Here is a 17,769-nt window from a genome sequence, read left to right as displayed (position 1 = left end):
TATATATATATATATATAGTGCTTTTTTTTGTGACGGTACGTAACGTACGGCGTACCGGCAACTTTTTTTTAATGTGGACAAAAAATATTAATTTTCTTGTATTTTAACGTTTATTATTAATTTATTAGTACTTAAAAGTTGGGCAATATCCATAACTGCATTAGATCTAGTACCGGCACCTTTTTTTTTTACAAAAAAAAAAAAAAAAGACGAGCCTTATTAAACATATACATACATTCACTTTCATAATTTCTCCCATATTATACTATATTCCACTCTGGCGGCGCTTGTTTTTTTCCCCCATATCTTGCAGAAGAGATGGTAGAATACCGTAGCTTCACACTCTACAGATGGCCGCTTAAACCGGGATGCTATCAGATCCTGCGGATATATGTCGTTCTTCAATTGCTTTATTGCGCTGCGAATCTCTTCCTTTTTGGGCGCACTGCACTTGATAGGCAAGTCTTTTGCAGCTGGCAGTATCTCTGGCGGGTTAGTAGAAGTAGGTCCTAGAAATATTCGATCCATCTCTTCTTCTACCCTTCTTCATCTTGCTTCTGCATTCTAGCCCTTTCTGGCTTGGTAAATTTTCTAGATATCTTTTTGATGACCGATTACAGGTCTTTAGTGCTGCTCCCAAGAGCTGCTGCTTCTGTTTCTTTTGCCAGTGATTCGATGTCTGTTATGACGCTTTCGCATATTCCTTTTGTGCTTTTACTTTTGCTCTCTTGTTTTACCGCTGTTCACACCTGCTTTCTTCTCTCTTCTTTCCTATATCTTCTGAAGAATTTCTGCTGAAACCCACTCCTTGTGGGCGTTTGACTTGGGACCCAGTACTTCTTGGCACGTGGAAGTCACTGTCCATACTTCTAGCAGCTCTTCTAGGAGCTAAAAATTGTTTGGTTGGGTGACATTCAACTCTTCCTGTTTTGTGCAGTCTTTCAACGCAAGGGGTATTGTGATACTGGTGTTAGCTGGATCACCCTGTCCGACTCTTTCAGTTTCACTAGGACGACTGAAGCAACATATGCTTTCTGTTTGACGCGTATTCAAAATACAAACGTGGTCTATTTGGTTCTCTGTTGACAGGTCTGGTTATACCCAAGTTGTGTATTCGTTTGTGTGGGAAGACTGTTTCTCCAATTATTCAGTTGCTTATGGCACAAACGTTGGCGAATCTCTCTCCATTATATTTCATCTCGCCTAGCCTCTGCTCTCTCGTGTTCTTCTCGTATCGTCTGCTCTCATTGCCAACCTTAACCTTGAGGTCACCAATTATGATGAGGATGTTCTTCTTAGGTCTGTCATGTAAGATGATAGTAAGCCTATTGTAAAAGTTGTCTTTCTCCCCCTTTTCACTGTCGTTTCATGGGGCGTAGCGTTGGACAATGTCTAAGTTAATCATCTTCTTCACTGTGGAATGAGGCTGTTGTTATTCGTGGTCCATGCGCTTCAAACCCAATAAGTGCCTTCTAAGTCTGTTTGGGCAACCTCGGGGTAACTTACCACCTGCTCAAGTCCTCAGAATAAAAGTTGTTTACCAGAAGTCAGTCGCTTCTGTCCGAAACCAGTCCATTTTGACTCGCTTATTCCTAAGACGGTCAGGTTGAATCACTTCATCTCCGCTGCCACTTGCGCTCTCAACCCGGTCTCGTATATGGTCCGGACATTCCATGTACCGATGGTGGTGGTAGTTCTGGTGGAGATGATGGTCTTCGGTACGTCGGCTTTCACCGACAAGCGTCATACACCTTCCAGCTGAAAAAACTGTTCCTATCTTACGCTATATATAAAGATCTATCATATGAAAAGAGTGATATCCCTGATGTTTGTGTTAATACAGTCGGACTGGCAATACTCTGGTACTCAAATGGATGACCAGACAAACACAACAGCTTACCTGAACGGAAAGAGTATTTTTCGCTGACTTACTTAGACTTAGGTCCTCCCGCGCCGTTCAGCGCATTGGGCGGAAAGCTGTCTCCACAAAGATCTGTCACTGGCAATGTCTGAAGTCTCCTCCCACCTGGTGTCCACTGCTCTGAGGTTCTCCATGAAAGTGTGGCGCCAAGTTATACAAGGTCGTCCCTTTTAGCGCTTTCCTCGTATTGGCCTCCATGTCATCGCAACTCTTGGTATACGTAGCTCATTTTGTCGGAGAACATGTCCCGCAAACCTCATGCGACGCTCTGTCACAACCTCACTAAGTGTTCGACTCCCAGTTCGGCATAGAATTTCCTTGTTTGAGACCCGATCTATATAACTGACTCCCAAAATTTAGTATTTTCTCAATTTCGGCAGATGACTTCCATGTCTCACATGCATATGTTGCTATTGGGATGACGATTGTGTTAAAGAAGGCAGCATCAAAACAAACGATGGGGATGCCTACCATGACGTAGTGTGCCGAATAGGAAAGGCAGGGAGCATTTTCCAAAGGTTGCAGCCTATTTGGAAGAGCCAAGCCAAGCCAAAAATACACCTTCTATTTTTCGCTGAGAGATATGTTAACATTCAAAGACGTGCTCTTGTTAAAACGAGAGCAAATAATAATAGCAAGGAGAAGAACAAAAAAATGGGTTTCTGCCCTGGATTATCAGCAAAGATAAAGGAAATAGCAAACATATGGTACATTTGTTAGAAAAGCAAGCCAGCAAAACTAAGGGCAGAATTAATTCAACACGAAATTAGTTCCAATACGCAGGAAAAGATTGAAATTGATTTATTTCAAATGAGTGGCCAGCAATACTTAGCTGTATTGGATTATTATTCCAAATCTATAAGTTTCAAAATATGCAGTCGACAACAACGCACGCTATTATAAAGAAACTGAGCATTTTAGATGCGGGAGTACTCAAAGTCTGTATTACGGGTTTTGAAGCTCAGTTTGACTCAGAATATTTTCTAAGTTTATGCTGGAATGGGGATGAGTGACTCAATTTAGATCACCCACAAGACATCATCAATCCAATGGCGAGTCTGAATCAGTAGTTAAAATTCTAATGAACATTATGAAGAAATCGAGAAAAGGCAATAGTCAGATGCCTATGAAGCTCTCCAGGAGTTTAGATCTATTACACGGAGACGGGGAAGAAGAATCCAGTAACAGGTAAATCAGAGAGCGTACGTTATTCTAGAAGACAAAGGTGCAATGTAGCCTATCAAGCTGAACAGAAAAGCATAGGCCTACATATCAACCTGAACAGAAAAGCGTAGGCCTACATATCAACCTGAACAGAAAAACGTAGGCCTACATATCAAACTGAACAGAAAAACGTAGGCCTACATATCAAACTGAACAGAAAAACGTAGGCCTACATATCAAGCTGAACAGAGAGGCAGAACAAGATATATTTCCCGATTCTGTAGAAAATATAACGGACAATAGAAGTCAAGACCAAAATATTAGCTGTAGGTCAAGCAAACGAATACTTATAATTCCATGCGATCAAAAGATCATTTGAAGAAACCAACAAGATTCAGTGACTATGTTTCCTAATGCACTCAAGAATGTTGAATTTTAAATGTCATATGTTGCATACTCATTGATGTGTCCATATGTATGTTATGTTTTGTTATCTAGGCTAATGTTTGTTTCCCTAGTGCTATTAGAAGATGGAATGGGTTGCCTGAGTCAGCCAGGAAAACCAATGAATTGGCAAAATTTAAGTCATTGATTAACATGCATGACTAGATTGACCCAGAGACATGCGTAGGAAGTAATCATTTTCTTTTTTGAAGTAACGTCTGTATTTTATAAGATAAGATAGCCCTAATAAAGAAGTGATTCCCGCCTTGGTGCCAATTGTAGTTGTTTGCTTGTTAATGGTTAACCTAGATATTATTTAACACCAGGAATATATTTTGACAACTTATAATAATTGTTTATTTTAAATGTTCCATGTGATTTTAAGATTATTACATAGTTCATATAGATGGCTGCCTGGTAATTAGGTTACCAACAAAATTTCAAAGTATGATGAAGTTACCCAGTAGCACTTTGATAATAGTTTTGTTGATGCAGATTTGTAATTTATTATAACAGACTTTGGTAAGCCTGCATAGCAAGATATTTTCCACTAACAAATTATGATCCCCCAAAAGAAAAAAAAACTATCACCCAAGATGTAATGGAAGTGATATGAAGCATTCCTTCAACATAATAAGGAAGCCATTGTTTAGTATTCACACTTGTGGAACATTGCCACTTAACTGTACAAATGAGCATGCAGCAGAACATCCTAGTTTGTTGTTATATACCAAGGTAACTAAGTTTCATCTTATCCTAAAATGTATCTTTATATAAGTAGTATTATTACACATGGCCAGCACAATGACCAACCACCCTCAGCTTTTCACAACTAATGTCAGGTACCTATTAGAGTTTGGTGAACTTGGGTGGCCTAATAACCCAAAGTTAAAAAATTCCAGTCTTGAACTCGGATCTCTTGGTTTGGAAGCCAAAAGCTTTACCACTGCGCCCGTCCCCCCGTTACTGTGTTAAGCCTTAAGCAGCTATTCTCTCATCAAAGATAAGCCATAGCTCTAATGGAACTCAAAAATAAATGTCTTATCCATCACTACCTGAATGGAAACATTTGGTCAAAAACATTATTTGCCTTCTTCCAGCCTGAGAAGAAAAAAAAAGATCATGAGAAATGTCCTTCTTTATGGCTCATTTTATATTCCCACAAGCTAATAGGTTTAGGATGTTTTAAAAACCTATTTTCATCCAGTGATATATCTGGCTTTAATATGGTTAGAAAGCTAACAGATACATATAATATTAAACACTACAATTAAACCACTGGCACAACTACATAGAGCAACTAATTATTTTTGTTATGATATCCCTAACACATCTACAGGTCGACTTTGATGAAAAATCGATGCAATCTAATAAAAACACCAAACAAATTAATTTGGTAAAAATCAATTATATTTAATAAATAAAAAAAATGTATAACGTATTGCACAGCTAAAAATAATTGAAATAAAATATTGCACATTTTTTAAAAAATTCAATAGTAAACAAAAAATAAATATCACACTTTGAAAATAATAAAAGAAGCAGATTACTCAAAAAAATATTCATGAGTTAACATTAAAGGAAAGCTGTGACTAGTTAGAACATTATCGGACAGCTTGACTAAGTCGTTGGAATATTTGTGGAGAGCACATTGAAATATTAGTGGACAACTCTGACTACATGAGATAAAAGAAATTTTGATATTCAGTCAATATAAAGCATAATAAAAAAACTCTATAAAAACAAAGTCCTGCTTCAATCCCCCATTTTTTGACATATACATCATAAACCACATGAACCTAGTTACATATGATTTTGAGTGTTATCCTATTATTCTGTAACATTAACATATAAATCAACAAAAACGTTAAGATGTACAACAGAATTACAAGAATTCCAAGAAACAATTTTAGTATAACATTACAATTAAACACATTACAATTACATCAAATGTTTCATTTATAACATGCAAAAATGTCAGCCATTTATGCCCTATGCTCTCTATTTCTTGGCAAAAATTACAGACGTTGGAATTTGATTAGTAATTTATTCATTAGTAGGCCTATTGTACAATGTTGGTGGTTTGCCGAAGAAAGCATTACGTATTGGATTGGCTACTTTCAAAAATTCATGTGGGTGAAAGCAGTGTTTGCAGTTGGATATGCATTAAGCTGTATATATTTTTCGTGCCCTCACATGTTGAGTGCATTGTATATGAGTTTATTCTAATAAGGTTTTAGTCCATTTTAAATGAGCATTAAGATCAATTGTAGAAAGCAAGATTATGCCTAAAACTACAGTTTTAACTTTTCTACCCTGGTCTATGGATCAACAGGGGCTGTTGATGTCACAAGGGGTCGAGATTTTTAGGTCAAACATTGAAGAGCGTGTCAATTCAAAGGCTTTCATTTTACTCTCATAGAGTAGGTTAGACTGAAAGATGTCAAAAAAAATAAAAAAATCACGCCTCCATCAGGAGTTTAACCTGGCGACTACTTTGATAGCCAAGCTTTTTAAAAAATTCTATCGCCTCTTCCTTTTAAATTCCAGAATAATGTTTCACTCATTCTGCTCTATTTAATAAACTAAATTCTGTTTTGGCCACATTGTAGGCCTTGTGTTAAAAAACAACAACATCTGGACAAGTGCTTACTGGGTAAGCCGCTTCATTTTCGCAATAAAATTGACACAATACACACTGAACACTGTGTTATCATGGTGGGAAAGAAGGGAATGGATAGGAAATATATAAAGATACATTTATACTGGGATGTTAAGCTGACAAAGAATGAGTTTGTCCACGGTGGATCCCACTATTAAGCTCTTGTTGTACACAACGGCAGTTGATGAGCCTGAGATGAGATCTCCATCATCATAAAAGAGTTCTGTCACAGCAACAATGAGTCCGTCTTTGGTCCGTAGTTGCAAGACCTAACAAAATGATACTCATTATTATTTTGGTTATATAAATTATTTAGATCTGAAATAGAAATGTTTTGGCTTAATAAATATAAAAGGATGCCTGGTTTGCTCTAGCCAGCAAAAAAAAAAACAAAAACAAAACTTTAGGGCTTTGTTGATTTGGCCAAACAGAAAAATGTAACAGCCCTTGGGATAACACTTTTATATCGCTTTAAAGTATCAGTCATCAAAAAGAAAAGAATGCTACTTGAACATGGTGCTTACAAGGCAGTTAAAGTAGGGTTTACTAATTCCTTTGGCAAACTGTTGTCAAGAGAATTGTGTGGCTAGCACAATGACCAAAGTTTTCTTTGAATGAATAACAAAATGTGAACATGGGCTTTGACCAAATATCTTAACTATAATGTAAAGTGGTTAGCTGCTAATTTAAGATCCAGCCCATCATTTTACAAGTTCAAAGCCTGCGTCTCAGCTTCAAATTCAAAAAAATTATTCAAAAAAGAGAGTACTAGAAACAAATCTACAAAATGTTCCAATAAAAAAAAAAAAGAACGATATTAAAGAGACACCTGTACTAAAGATGAATGCTCTCTTTTACAGTAGAACAAAGCAAGTGGAAGACTCTACCTGTGATGCTGCCTTGAACTTATTGGGTCTGTCAAGGTGATTGATAAACTGGTAGGCAATAGGATGTGTGCCAATGTAGAGATCCCCAGTCACAGGATCAACAAGCCCATTGTCAGGATGGCTTAACAGTGGGTACACCTTTCCAAACAGAATAGGAAAAATTTAATAAGTGGCAGCTTAGTGTGGAATAGAAATGACACCAAAAAAAAGCTTATAAATATGTGTGCTGTATAATTTATATAGAAAAGATGTCCACTAGCAAACACTATCATAATAGAAAACTTATTTAAATGATGAAGTTTAATGCCAAAAAAACAAACAAACAACAAAAACAACTTTTGAGAATGGTCCCTAGCAATCTGAGAAATTTGAGGAAATTAGTGATTGAATTCATGTGTGGTGAGGTTAGTGAAAAGTATCAAAACCAGAGCAATTTAGCAAAAATTGGGACCAAATTCAAAAAGTGAATTTCATTATTGTAGTCATTCAGACATTCAACTGAAAAAGTGAATTTCATTATTGTAGACATTCAACAGAAAAAGTGAATTTCATTATTGTAGACATTCAACTGAAAAAGTGAATTTCATTATTGTAGACATTCAACTGAAAAAGTGAATTTCATTATTGTATACATTCAGATATTCAACTTCCTCATTTACAAAAAGTTTTGGCTATATTCTCAACTTTTTCTTTTCAAAAGAAATTTCTACAACTTATTAATATAACACTGAATAGAGAAGATATTTTTTTAAAAATTATTCTTTATTTTTTTGTTTAAATAATAACTAAGCCTATACACATTACTGTCTAATGGCACTGACAGAAGATGATTTATTTTACTTCATAATCTTGTTAGTTCTAAATATCTTTGACTCACTTTTTCAACATGATAGTTTAGATTGTTACTCCTGACAGTTTTTGACATATGATGAAGTTTTGATGTAACCTTATATGCAACCTTATATAATTGTTATATGTTATACCTGCTGCAACACCAAGGTGTGATCTTTGTGCCTTGTGTAGACTCTGACCTCTGAACTCATGCACAGTAATACATACACGTATCTGGGTAAGAAAAAAAAAATAAAAACATTTGCGTTTCTTTTTTAATATACTTTTAGTGATGCTCACAAACTAGTTATAGAAAAATTAAACTGAGATATTAATTATAAAAATACTTTTCTTTTTTTTTTTAAATGCAACATGTTCTGGTGTACAGAACTAGAACTACAAACACTAACAAATTCAAGGCTTCACAGTTGGCCTGCTTAAAATGAATTGAGAACTCATGACCACTGTTCCAGCTCATTATTGAATACACTAGAAATAATCCACTTCACGATGAAACTCCATAAAAAAAATAACTGCATTTATGTTTCATTCTACTGCATTCTGTGGAACCTGCAGCTTGGTTAGCGAAACCGGATACAATGTGTAATAGTAATCAGATGGAACATTTATCAACCAAGTCTTTACAATTTAATAAACCAATGACAAAATAAATACAGTTTTTATGTTAGGAGATGATTTTTCTGTGGCCAACGATTAACGAGGGTGTCATGTGGCCAACACAACGACCAACCGCCTTTACTTTTCCAAACTAATGTCAGGTACCTTTCAGAGCTGGGTGGACTCAGAGGCGCTCTAAAGATCCTGAAATTAAAAATCCCAGTCTTCACCAGGATTCGAACCCAGGACTCTCAGTTTAGAAGCTGAGCGCTTTACCACTCAGCCACTGTGCCTCCTTATGAGATAGTGAACACCATAAATAAGATGAGAATAACACCAAGCTATTATTCAGTGATACACTGTACAAGAATCAAGAGCTTCTGGTAGAAGAAGAAAGTGTTATCATGGTACAAGTAAGTAAAAAGGTACAAAATCAGTTACACATGTTCTGGGCGCTAAAAAAAAGGACAAAATAGATTTGCCTTTGTGGAGCATCACCAGAAAATGGTGTCCATGTTCTTCAAAGCTATCGTGAGGCCCAAACAAGACACTGGCCCCAAACCCCCCCCCCCCCACACACACACACAATAGAATAAAAATATATGGAGAGCTGCCAGATTTGGAAACCACTGCGCAGTTAATTTCATATGTACAATCACTTGTCTGAACTCTCCAACTACTTGTCTGAACTTTCCGACTACTTGTCTGAACTCTTTGACTACTTGTCTGAACTCTCTGACTACTTGTCTGAACTCTCCGACTACTTGTCTGAACTCTCCAACTATGTGTCTGAACTCTCCGACTACTTGTCTGAAATCTCCAACATAGAAATGAGAGCGAAGAGGAAGAAGTAAACTTACGTTCCACACCCAGACAAAAATATGCCACTAGTGCTAGTCAGTCCAGTAAGAACATCATGGAAACCAGTCTCTTCCTTGTAGTGGACAACACTGGACCAAGGCATGAGAGAAAACAGTTCTAGGATCATGAAGAAACGGACTTTGTTCTCATAAAGTATATTGGTTGCATAGAAGGAATCTTCTCCCAGTGCCTGTATGTCGTACACTCTGCCAAATAAACAAAATTTACATATTAGATCGACAAAGATTATGCAAAACCTGTAAAATATTAATTATATTTATTTATTTCAAGATTATGCAAAACCTGTAAAATATTATTTATACTTATGTATTTCAAAGAATAGAAAAAAAAAAAGAAAGGACTATTATAAAAAAGATGGCTGTGGGCACGATCTAACTCATGACAACAGTTTGAATAGTACCGTATACTACACAATGAGGCAGCTTTCTTATGGACATGAGGCTTGAGTTTCCCACAAGGTGAATGGTTTGACGAAGGTTTTTTGACATCCCCAGTATTAGAACTGTCACTGGGTTCGACCGTTCCTCTACTATGACGCTAGGGGACGGGCTTGTTAGAGCCTAGCTCATGAGCGCAAAAGAGCCGCCCGACACACCCTGCGCCAGTCAGCCCAATTTTGCCCATTAGAGAGACCTGCGAATCAGCCAGGACCCAGGAGATCCCAGCCAATATAACCCAGGAGATCCCAGCCAATATAACCCTTTTAGAGTCAGTTTTATACTCGCTGCCTGCTCATTCATCAGTAGCGAGCAACCATTACCCTTGGCCACCCTTCTAAGGAGCAGAAGTTTTACCCTTGTCTGCTTTAAAACTTCTAAGGAAAAGGCACTTATTTACAAACACTAACAACGGTATAACAGTCAACTTACAATCTGAGCTTGTCACTAGTGTAGGATTTAATGTGATGTAAAACTGAATTCAATGGATCAAACTCAAATTTTTCTACCCTGTTGACTTCTTTGGGTGGATGATTGACAACGAAAAGAATATGTTTACCTGAAATAAGATTAGAAAGTCAATTTCAAGTCAAAAGTCATTAACGGGCCTACAAAATTCTACATTAAGTGTGAAGCTATTTATGCTATGGCATTCTTAAATTTGGGATTTTTAGGGTGGCCCTGGAGTCCACCCTATTCTAATGGGTACCTGACTTAAGTTGGGGATAGTAAATGCAGTTGTGCGCTGTGCTGGCCACATGACACCCTGCTCGTTAACCGTTGGCCAAAGAAACAAATGACCTTAACACCATCTGCTCTATAGATCTCAAGGTCTGAAAGGGAGGAACTTAACATTTTTGTTTTTAAATTTTTTATTTCAAAATACAATTGGTTAGCTGTTGTAAAAGTAGTTTAGATCTAAGTAAAGTATAAAACAGTATTTTTTAAAAGTATACATTTTTTTTTATAGCAGTCTGCAACTGTATTTGGAGAAAAATATTATATGTGGATGTGTTTTGTTAGCAGCTTATGAACATTTAAAAAAATATAATTTTCAATTCACTCAATGAATATTTGTTTACTATACAGTTGTTGAATTTCAAATTTGCTTTCATCAGTGTTTAAAAACAGGTGCAGCATTGATGCTTTGTCTTTTGAAAGCATGTCCTTTTGTTTTTAAAACTATTCAAAAAGTGGCTAAAGGCAGTTAGACAAAAGAGACGATTCTTGAGTGTGTGTGTGTGAGCATCATGGGCTATCACATTAAAAAAAATGTTTTACATGTTTTAGATGAAGATAATTTACTTCCTAGTCCAAATCTGCCACAGGACGACGGTGGATGGCATTGGGCAGGGTAATAACCCGTGACCATCAAGAGGTCTCTTGATCATCACCTCTCTTGCAAAAACCCTGGACAGAAAGCCTGCTGTTTTGCGGAGTGCATATGTCACTATACAGGTCGAGAATTTATGGTTTCCCAGACCTGTCGAGATGGAGATCAGCAAGTCTGGGGCAGTTAAAACAAAATAAAATAATTTCATGAATTAGTTTGTAAAAAATTCATTTCAGGTATAAACCACTTTTCCTTTCATATAAACTGCCTGTTATGTCTGCTGTTATATGCTAAGTTAAGTCTGCTGTTATTTGCTTCAATGTTTAGACTCTTATTATGTTATTGCCTTCCTGTACTCTCATACTTTCAAAACATACAACTTTAACATTGACTCTTTGAAGGAGAAGAACAACATATACAACAAACAATAATAAGATCAGAGAAATAATTACAAACCTGTGGACATATTGGGATACACACTAATACCACGAGGTCGAAAACTGTCTAATTTAAACAAAGCATCACTGCTAATGATATTTAGTTTCATGGGAGTGGATCCATTTCCCCTGACCCTCAGTAGATATATGGCTCCGGTAATATCATTTTTGTGGTAATAATCTTGGAAACTGTCAGAGAATATATTCATATTCCAACCCTAAGATTAAAAATAAATTAGACAAAATATCACACCAGATACCACAAAGATATTATCAGTAAGGTTAAATAAATACGAGATGTAAACACCGGCTTTAACAGCATGTTTATAAGGAAGTTAATCTATAGGCCTACAATTGGACATACACATTTCTATTTAGGGCTATACAATATACGTTTTAAAAAAAAAAAAAAAAGGACACATTTAAACTAAGATTTTATTTTATTTAAGAAGTTGATGGTATCTCCCATTAAGTTTATTTGAATAAAAAAAAAATGCATAAAAACAAGAATGTATTGACTTACTGATGTTATGAAAGTCATCCCATCTTGTGTAATATCAAAATCTCCTGCTCCAAAATCTGAAGATTAAACAAGCAAAATATAAAAATTCCTTTTTAAGAAAACAAAGCTCATCTAAGGGAAAGAGCTACACACTGAATATATCTCTCAGTAATGTATAAGTTATTCAATATCAAACAAAATAATAATTATCAATAATTAATTAATAGGTTATTTTTTTTTTATTGATTCATGTCTTGTCTACGGCAACGAATAATTGTGCAAAGTTTCAACTAGATCCCAGAATGGGTATTTGACAAATAATGAATACAAACTTTTTACCAGACAGAGTGAGTTGATATTTAATAAGCTTTGTAAAAAAAAAATGCCTTGATATCACATTTGATTTTGCCAACTTAAAATTTTCTTCTGATAAAACAAATAATTTATTCTAATGAAGAATTACACTTCTAAGCTAAATCACAATATTAAATGTAATGAGCATAGCTAGTAAAATAACCCTGACCTTCTTTTAAAAATGATTTTAGCCTGACACAATGACAGAGTATAATCAAACATTAAATGCATTCTAAAGATTGGTAGCCTACCAGATGTTTGTTGGTAAGAGTAAAGATGGTAGTGTAATGTACTAGTTTAGAGAGTAGGTTAGTTTTGTTAGTTAAATATATTGTGTATAGTTTAGTGACGTAGTAAGACAGACTAATGACGTAGTAGACTTAGGCGAACAGGAGACCAACATGGCGTTATGTTAGAAGTAGGTTGTGTTTTGAATAGTAGTTGAATAGTAATTAGATATAGCGACGTTTTAGGAAGACTAGACCGATTTCCCAGTGGTTAATAAAGTATCATTTTATAGAACTGAATGTTGTTATCAACTATATTCAACTTATAATGTTCTGTGGCTAATGTTAAGTAATAATTGATACATAGTCGAAGTCAGATTAGATTAGCCCACAACAGTAGCCTACCAGATGTTTGTTGGTAAGAGTAAAGATGGTAGTACTTTGTGTTGTTCATGGACTAATAACTATTTGTCATACTTCAGAGTGTAAGCCACAAGAGAGAGATAGAGAGAGAAAGCTAACATCAGTGTGCAAGCCAGGAGAAGAAAGCTGATCAGGTTAATGGGTCACTTTGTATGGTGTGTGAGTGTGTGAGATTATTAATGGACCTCATTCACCAATTGTAAACAAACAACATTTAGCCACATGATTCTCTATCTCTTCTATACAAATTACGATCTAATTTTTATACACAATGGCTATCACATGACAGTTTTTTTTGTTGTTTTATCAATATTATCATGTGGCTAAATGTTGTTTGTTTACGATTGGTGAATGAGGTCCATTGGTACACTGAACAATCTAGCTGACCTTGATGTTAATACATTTAGAAATATTTAGAACTGGATAGAAGGTCAAGGTAGAAGTTTAAGAAACTTGAAAGCAATACCAATAATGATGTAAACAATCTAGAAAAGTCTTTTTTGCAGGTGTTGAACTATATAACTATAAAAAGAACATATTAAATTATTAGATGTCAGTCAAGTTATTATCCTATTTGTACAAGTGATTTATATTTTATGTTTGTTCATTGCTGGATTATTTGTCGATTGAATTGAGTTTGAAAGCATTAAACTCAAGGAAAATATATTCAACGCTGTGTTACTCCAGTGTGTTCAAATATAGATACATTCTGAACTCACATGTCATAAATAAATTAATTAAATTATAGCTTTTTTTAAAGCGCTACTTTCATGCTTATAGCATGCTCAGAGCGCTATGGTATAATCTCATTTGTGGACCAGTGGGAGGGAAGGGGTATCTGGGAGAAGGTTTTTCTGTGTTGCCTTTAAGCGCTCAGTAAACACAACTCTCGAGTCGGGTGTCGAACCTCAAGCCCCCTTCATAGGTAGCCAAGCCAAGCTCAAGCGTTTTTAGCCTCTTGACCACGCATCCTATGTCATGAGATTTGGGAGACAATACACAGCTCTTTCTAAATAAAATTCTGAAACTATTAGGGTTTTAAAGGGGAGAGCATAGTATAGTACTTTCTATTTCTCTTCATTCCCATCCACTTCAATTTATTCACTCAATGTTTTCCCACTTACTATTCAATGCATTAATAAATTAACTAGAGTAACAAACCTATTCCGTTGACTTCATAGCAAGCGCCTGGATAATGTTGATAAAACTGCAGATGATAACCCAGTGAGTAACTGTAGATGCAAATGTATGGATTAGTGAGCTCAATAGCTTACCCGCAAGACTACATAAAACAAGCCATCAGTTCAATTTGTCTATTTTACAATTGGATGAGCTTTGGGTTGTCATCGTAATGGTCTCACTACCCAATGCCATCACTGAATAAGGTTTGGGCTAGGATGTAATCTTCTTTTTTGAAGGATCCTCCAGAACTAGATCTAGCATATACAATAAATATTTGGTTATATATGATTATTGATACTGATCCATCCATCTCAGTGGTGCTAAAGCCCATGGAGGGCTCTAGCCTGCTTTAGCACATATCTCCATTCTGATCTATCCTGTGTGTCACATCTCCATATCTGTCTTTAAGCTGTTGTAGATCTGCCTCTATGTCATCAAGCCACCTAACTTGTGGTCTGCCTTTGGGGCACATGCCTATTGGTTATTGCCAGTACTGATGGTTGATAAAATTTAAAAACTTTTAGGCTGAATAACCATAACTTTTTAGTTTTTGTTATATATTAAAAAACTACTTTTATCATATTGTGACAGAATAAAGGCTATAGAGTCTAGATAATATAGTAAATCTTTCCAGTCTAATACATAGACCCATGGCATTTCAGTTCCATCTTATTGTGGTTTTCACCTGAACATCCCTACTCTTTTTTAGGGGTGGCCAAGTGGAGTGGCTGCTCACTACATCTGTAAGTGCCAGAAGTGAGTGTAAAAGTGCAATTAAAGGGACTATGCACTAAACCCCAACACCTGTGGGGCTATGGGGAAAGGTTAGTAAGAGAGTTAACAGGCTCTCTGAACAACCAGCTTATTTGTGGGTACTCTTCAATGTGTACAGCTGGGCTGATTGGTGCAGCCTTTATGTGCTATGTCAAGCAGCCCAATGGCATTCGTCTTTATATATTGTATTTAATAATAATATTATTAATTATTATTATATAAGATAAGTTCTAGACTAGAATTAGTAGAATAGATGATAGAATAGATTCTAGATAAGATATTAAAGGCAATTTCGAAATTACCGAACCACGCAAACCTAGTTTTACCGACTTGTCTAGATTCTAGATATATAATATAATAATTAACTTAATGATTCATTAATTCAACCATAAAATTATAAAATAAATAATGAAAATTACATGATCCTTATGATATGTTGTAAAGCAAATAAAATGATGCTGACAGCAGCAATCTTTCGATACATTTTTTTTGGTGATAATCAATGATATTGAATCAGTTGATATTATTATTAGAATAATTAGATCTATATAGATATCTAGCATATAGATCTAGAATAGTAGAATCATCATAAGAATGAGTAGATCTAGTCTAGAATAACTAGATCTAGTTAGTAGTTATAGCCATTATTATACTATCAATTATACATTATAGGTTATTCTAGTAGTATAAAAAATAAGTCAAGATTCAAGATGATCTACTAGTCTAGAATCATAATAAGATTAAGAAAGAATGACTCCAGAAATGTGGCATTAAACAAAAACTGCGCATAAAAATAAAGGTCCCATATAGACGTTAGTAATAATTATCTCCATTATTTTAGGACTGGATCTAGTCTAGAACCTAGATCTAGATCTAGATAGATATTTTATGATTTTATCTAGCAGTAGGACTCAGTAGAATTTAGAATCTATTATTCCGTTAACATTTAAGATTCGCATTTTTTAAATAGCAATATAGTCTAGACACAAACCTATATATTTAAGACGGGAATCAAACTATGACCTTCGTGACCTCATGGTAGAAGTCGGCCTGGGCCCAGGTTCGGTTATCTTATCTTGTTAGACACAGACGTTACTTTAAAAATATGAATATGATTACATCCTACGCGTCATGCATGTTAACCAATGACTTAAATTCTGCCAAGTCACCGACTTTCCTGGTTGGCTCAGTTAACCCATTCCATGCTCTAATAGCACTAGGGAAGAAGGAGCATTTGTAGCCTACTAATTTTTCCTTCATTTTTTTTTTAGATAGGCTAATTCTCTAAAATAAAACCTTATAGTAGAGTCTAAAGTACCAAGAGTCTAGATTAGACCTACTCTGGAGAAACTATAAGAGACAGTCTAGATATATTCAAGATGTTTAGAAGTAGACCTACAAATTCCTGCCTCTTGGTGTAACAATTTATTTTTCCTTTTATAACGAGGAATATGACATGATTATGCCACTTGAAAAGCTCAGGCATATTCACCCCATATCCCTCTCAGGAAAACGAATAGCCTATTCTTTGTTGGTTTTGCATTACATGTTTCAGATGTTCCTTAAGAAACGAATTTAAGATAAGGCCTATATCAGGGCCGGCCTTAGGTAATAGGAGGCCCTAGGCGAAGTGAATAGGGTGGCCCCAAATGATATAAAAAACAACAACAACGCAATGATCTAAAAATATTCCTGTATCTATGTCTAGATCTATATGTAAATCAACAAATTTAAATAAGTTAAATTTGTATAGCGCCGATAGCACGAATCTACCTCAAAGACGAAATAACGTTTTGGCATTTCACCAAGAGGAAGAGACGATGGTCTTCTATAACATGTGTAGCCTAACCAGTTGATCTGAACATTCGTGTATAAAAACCTTGAATCGTATTTGAGCTAGACTGGTAGACACAGGGCCAGAGGTTTGATTCATGCTTTGCAATTTCAAGACAGACGCAGAAGACGAAAAAATGGCCAATATGTTACTGACTTTGATTTCCTTATTATTGTTTTAATGTTTAATTAAAGCTATATGTTTCATTTTATAAAATGCTCATTTATTGCATGCATTAGTGTTTAGGCTCACAGAAAAAAGGGAGAGGACCCAGCAGTGTATTGTTTAGCTCCCATGATGTTAAGACTAGTTAAGATGGCCTCGTGTTTGGTAGATTAGCAGGGGCGAACTGGGTGTTAATATCGGCCCAGGCATTTCTATACATTCGGACACAAATCGTATATCATATGATTGACATCCATTTCTAGGTCTACCTGTCCATAAAAATCATTCTGTTAAGTTTGTTAATGTATTGATAACTGATCGCATGATACAATGATATTTTTAAAAATAAATATAGTAGGCCTTATGTTGCTTTTTAATCTCTTAAAGTGTGGGCCCTGAAAGGATGAAGCCTAGGCCCCCCTACTAGTAGCACTGTCTACGGGTGTAGACTATTGCATTATTTCGGAAAATGTGTTAGATTAAATTAGCGTTACACCGTAGAGTCTGTAAAAGGCTTCTTTTTTAAACACGACGATCAGAAAACTTTTTACAATTAATGCATTATATAGTGGCATTCATGAGACCCTTCAGGTGACCCTAAAGGCCCATTGGGGTACCGGCCCACCGGGCATTTGCCCGAATGCCCATATAGCCAGTCCGCCTCTGTAGATGAGCTTTAGTCAACATTTTT

General features: G+C 35.7%; 1 protein-coding gene across 1 annotated transcript; it reads right to left on the bottom strand.

The window, feature by feature from the left end:
* Positions 1–4,922: 4,922 nt before the first annotated feature.
* On the bottom strand, positions 4,923–16,024 carry LOC106060320 (serum paraoxonase/arylesterase 2-like). Its single transcript, XM_013218146.2, has 9 exons — positions 15,499–16,024; positions 14,285–14,355; positions 12,141–12,196; positions 11,637–11,835; positions 10,280–10,406; positions 9,389–9,595; positions 8,063–8,144; positions 7,080–7,217; positions 4,923–6,461 (listed from the first exon to the last, which is right to left on the bottom strand). The coding sequence occupies exons 1-9, from the start codon at positions 15,561–15,563 to the stop codon at positions 6,291–6,293; spliced, it is 1,116 nt and encodes a 371-aa protein (XP_013073600.2). The 5' UTR covers positions 15,564–16,024; the 3' UTR covers positions 4,923–6,290.
* Positions 16,025–17,769: the final 1,745 nt, after the last annotated feature.

This window comes from Biomphalaria glabrata, chromosome 16, assembly GCF_947242115.1.
Source record: "Biomphalaria glabrata chromosome 16, xgBioGlab47.1, whole genome shotgun sequence".
Classification (NCBI taxonomy): Eukaryota; Metazoa; Mollusca; class Gastropoda; family Planorbidae; genus Biomphalaria; species Biomphalaria glabrata.
The sequence above is the reverse complement of the archived record's forward strand: the minus strand, read 5'-3'. Positions and strand labels throughout refer to the sequence as shown.

What these genes read in the sequence shown, in the direction of transcription:
- LOC106060320 (XM_013218146.2), bottom strand. Translation starts at nt 15,563, where the DNA reads ATGTATCGAAAGATTGCTGCTGTCAGCATCATTTTATTTGCTTTACAA. An exon ending in CAACATATCATAAGGATCAT is followed by an intron (nt 14,356 to 15,498) that starts GTAATTTTCATT and finishes TTGCATCTACAG; the next exon opens with TTACTCACTGGGTTATCATC. An exon ending in AGTTCAAGGCAGCATCACAG is followed by an intron (nt 6,462 to 7,079) that starts GTAGAGTCTTCC and finishes TCATTTTGTTAG; the next exon opens with GTCTTGCAACTACGGACCAA.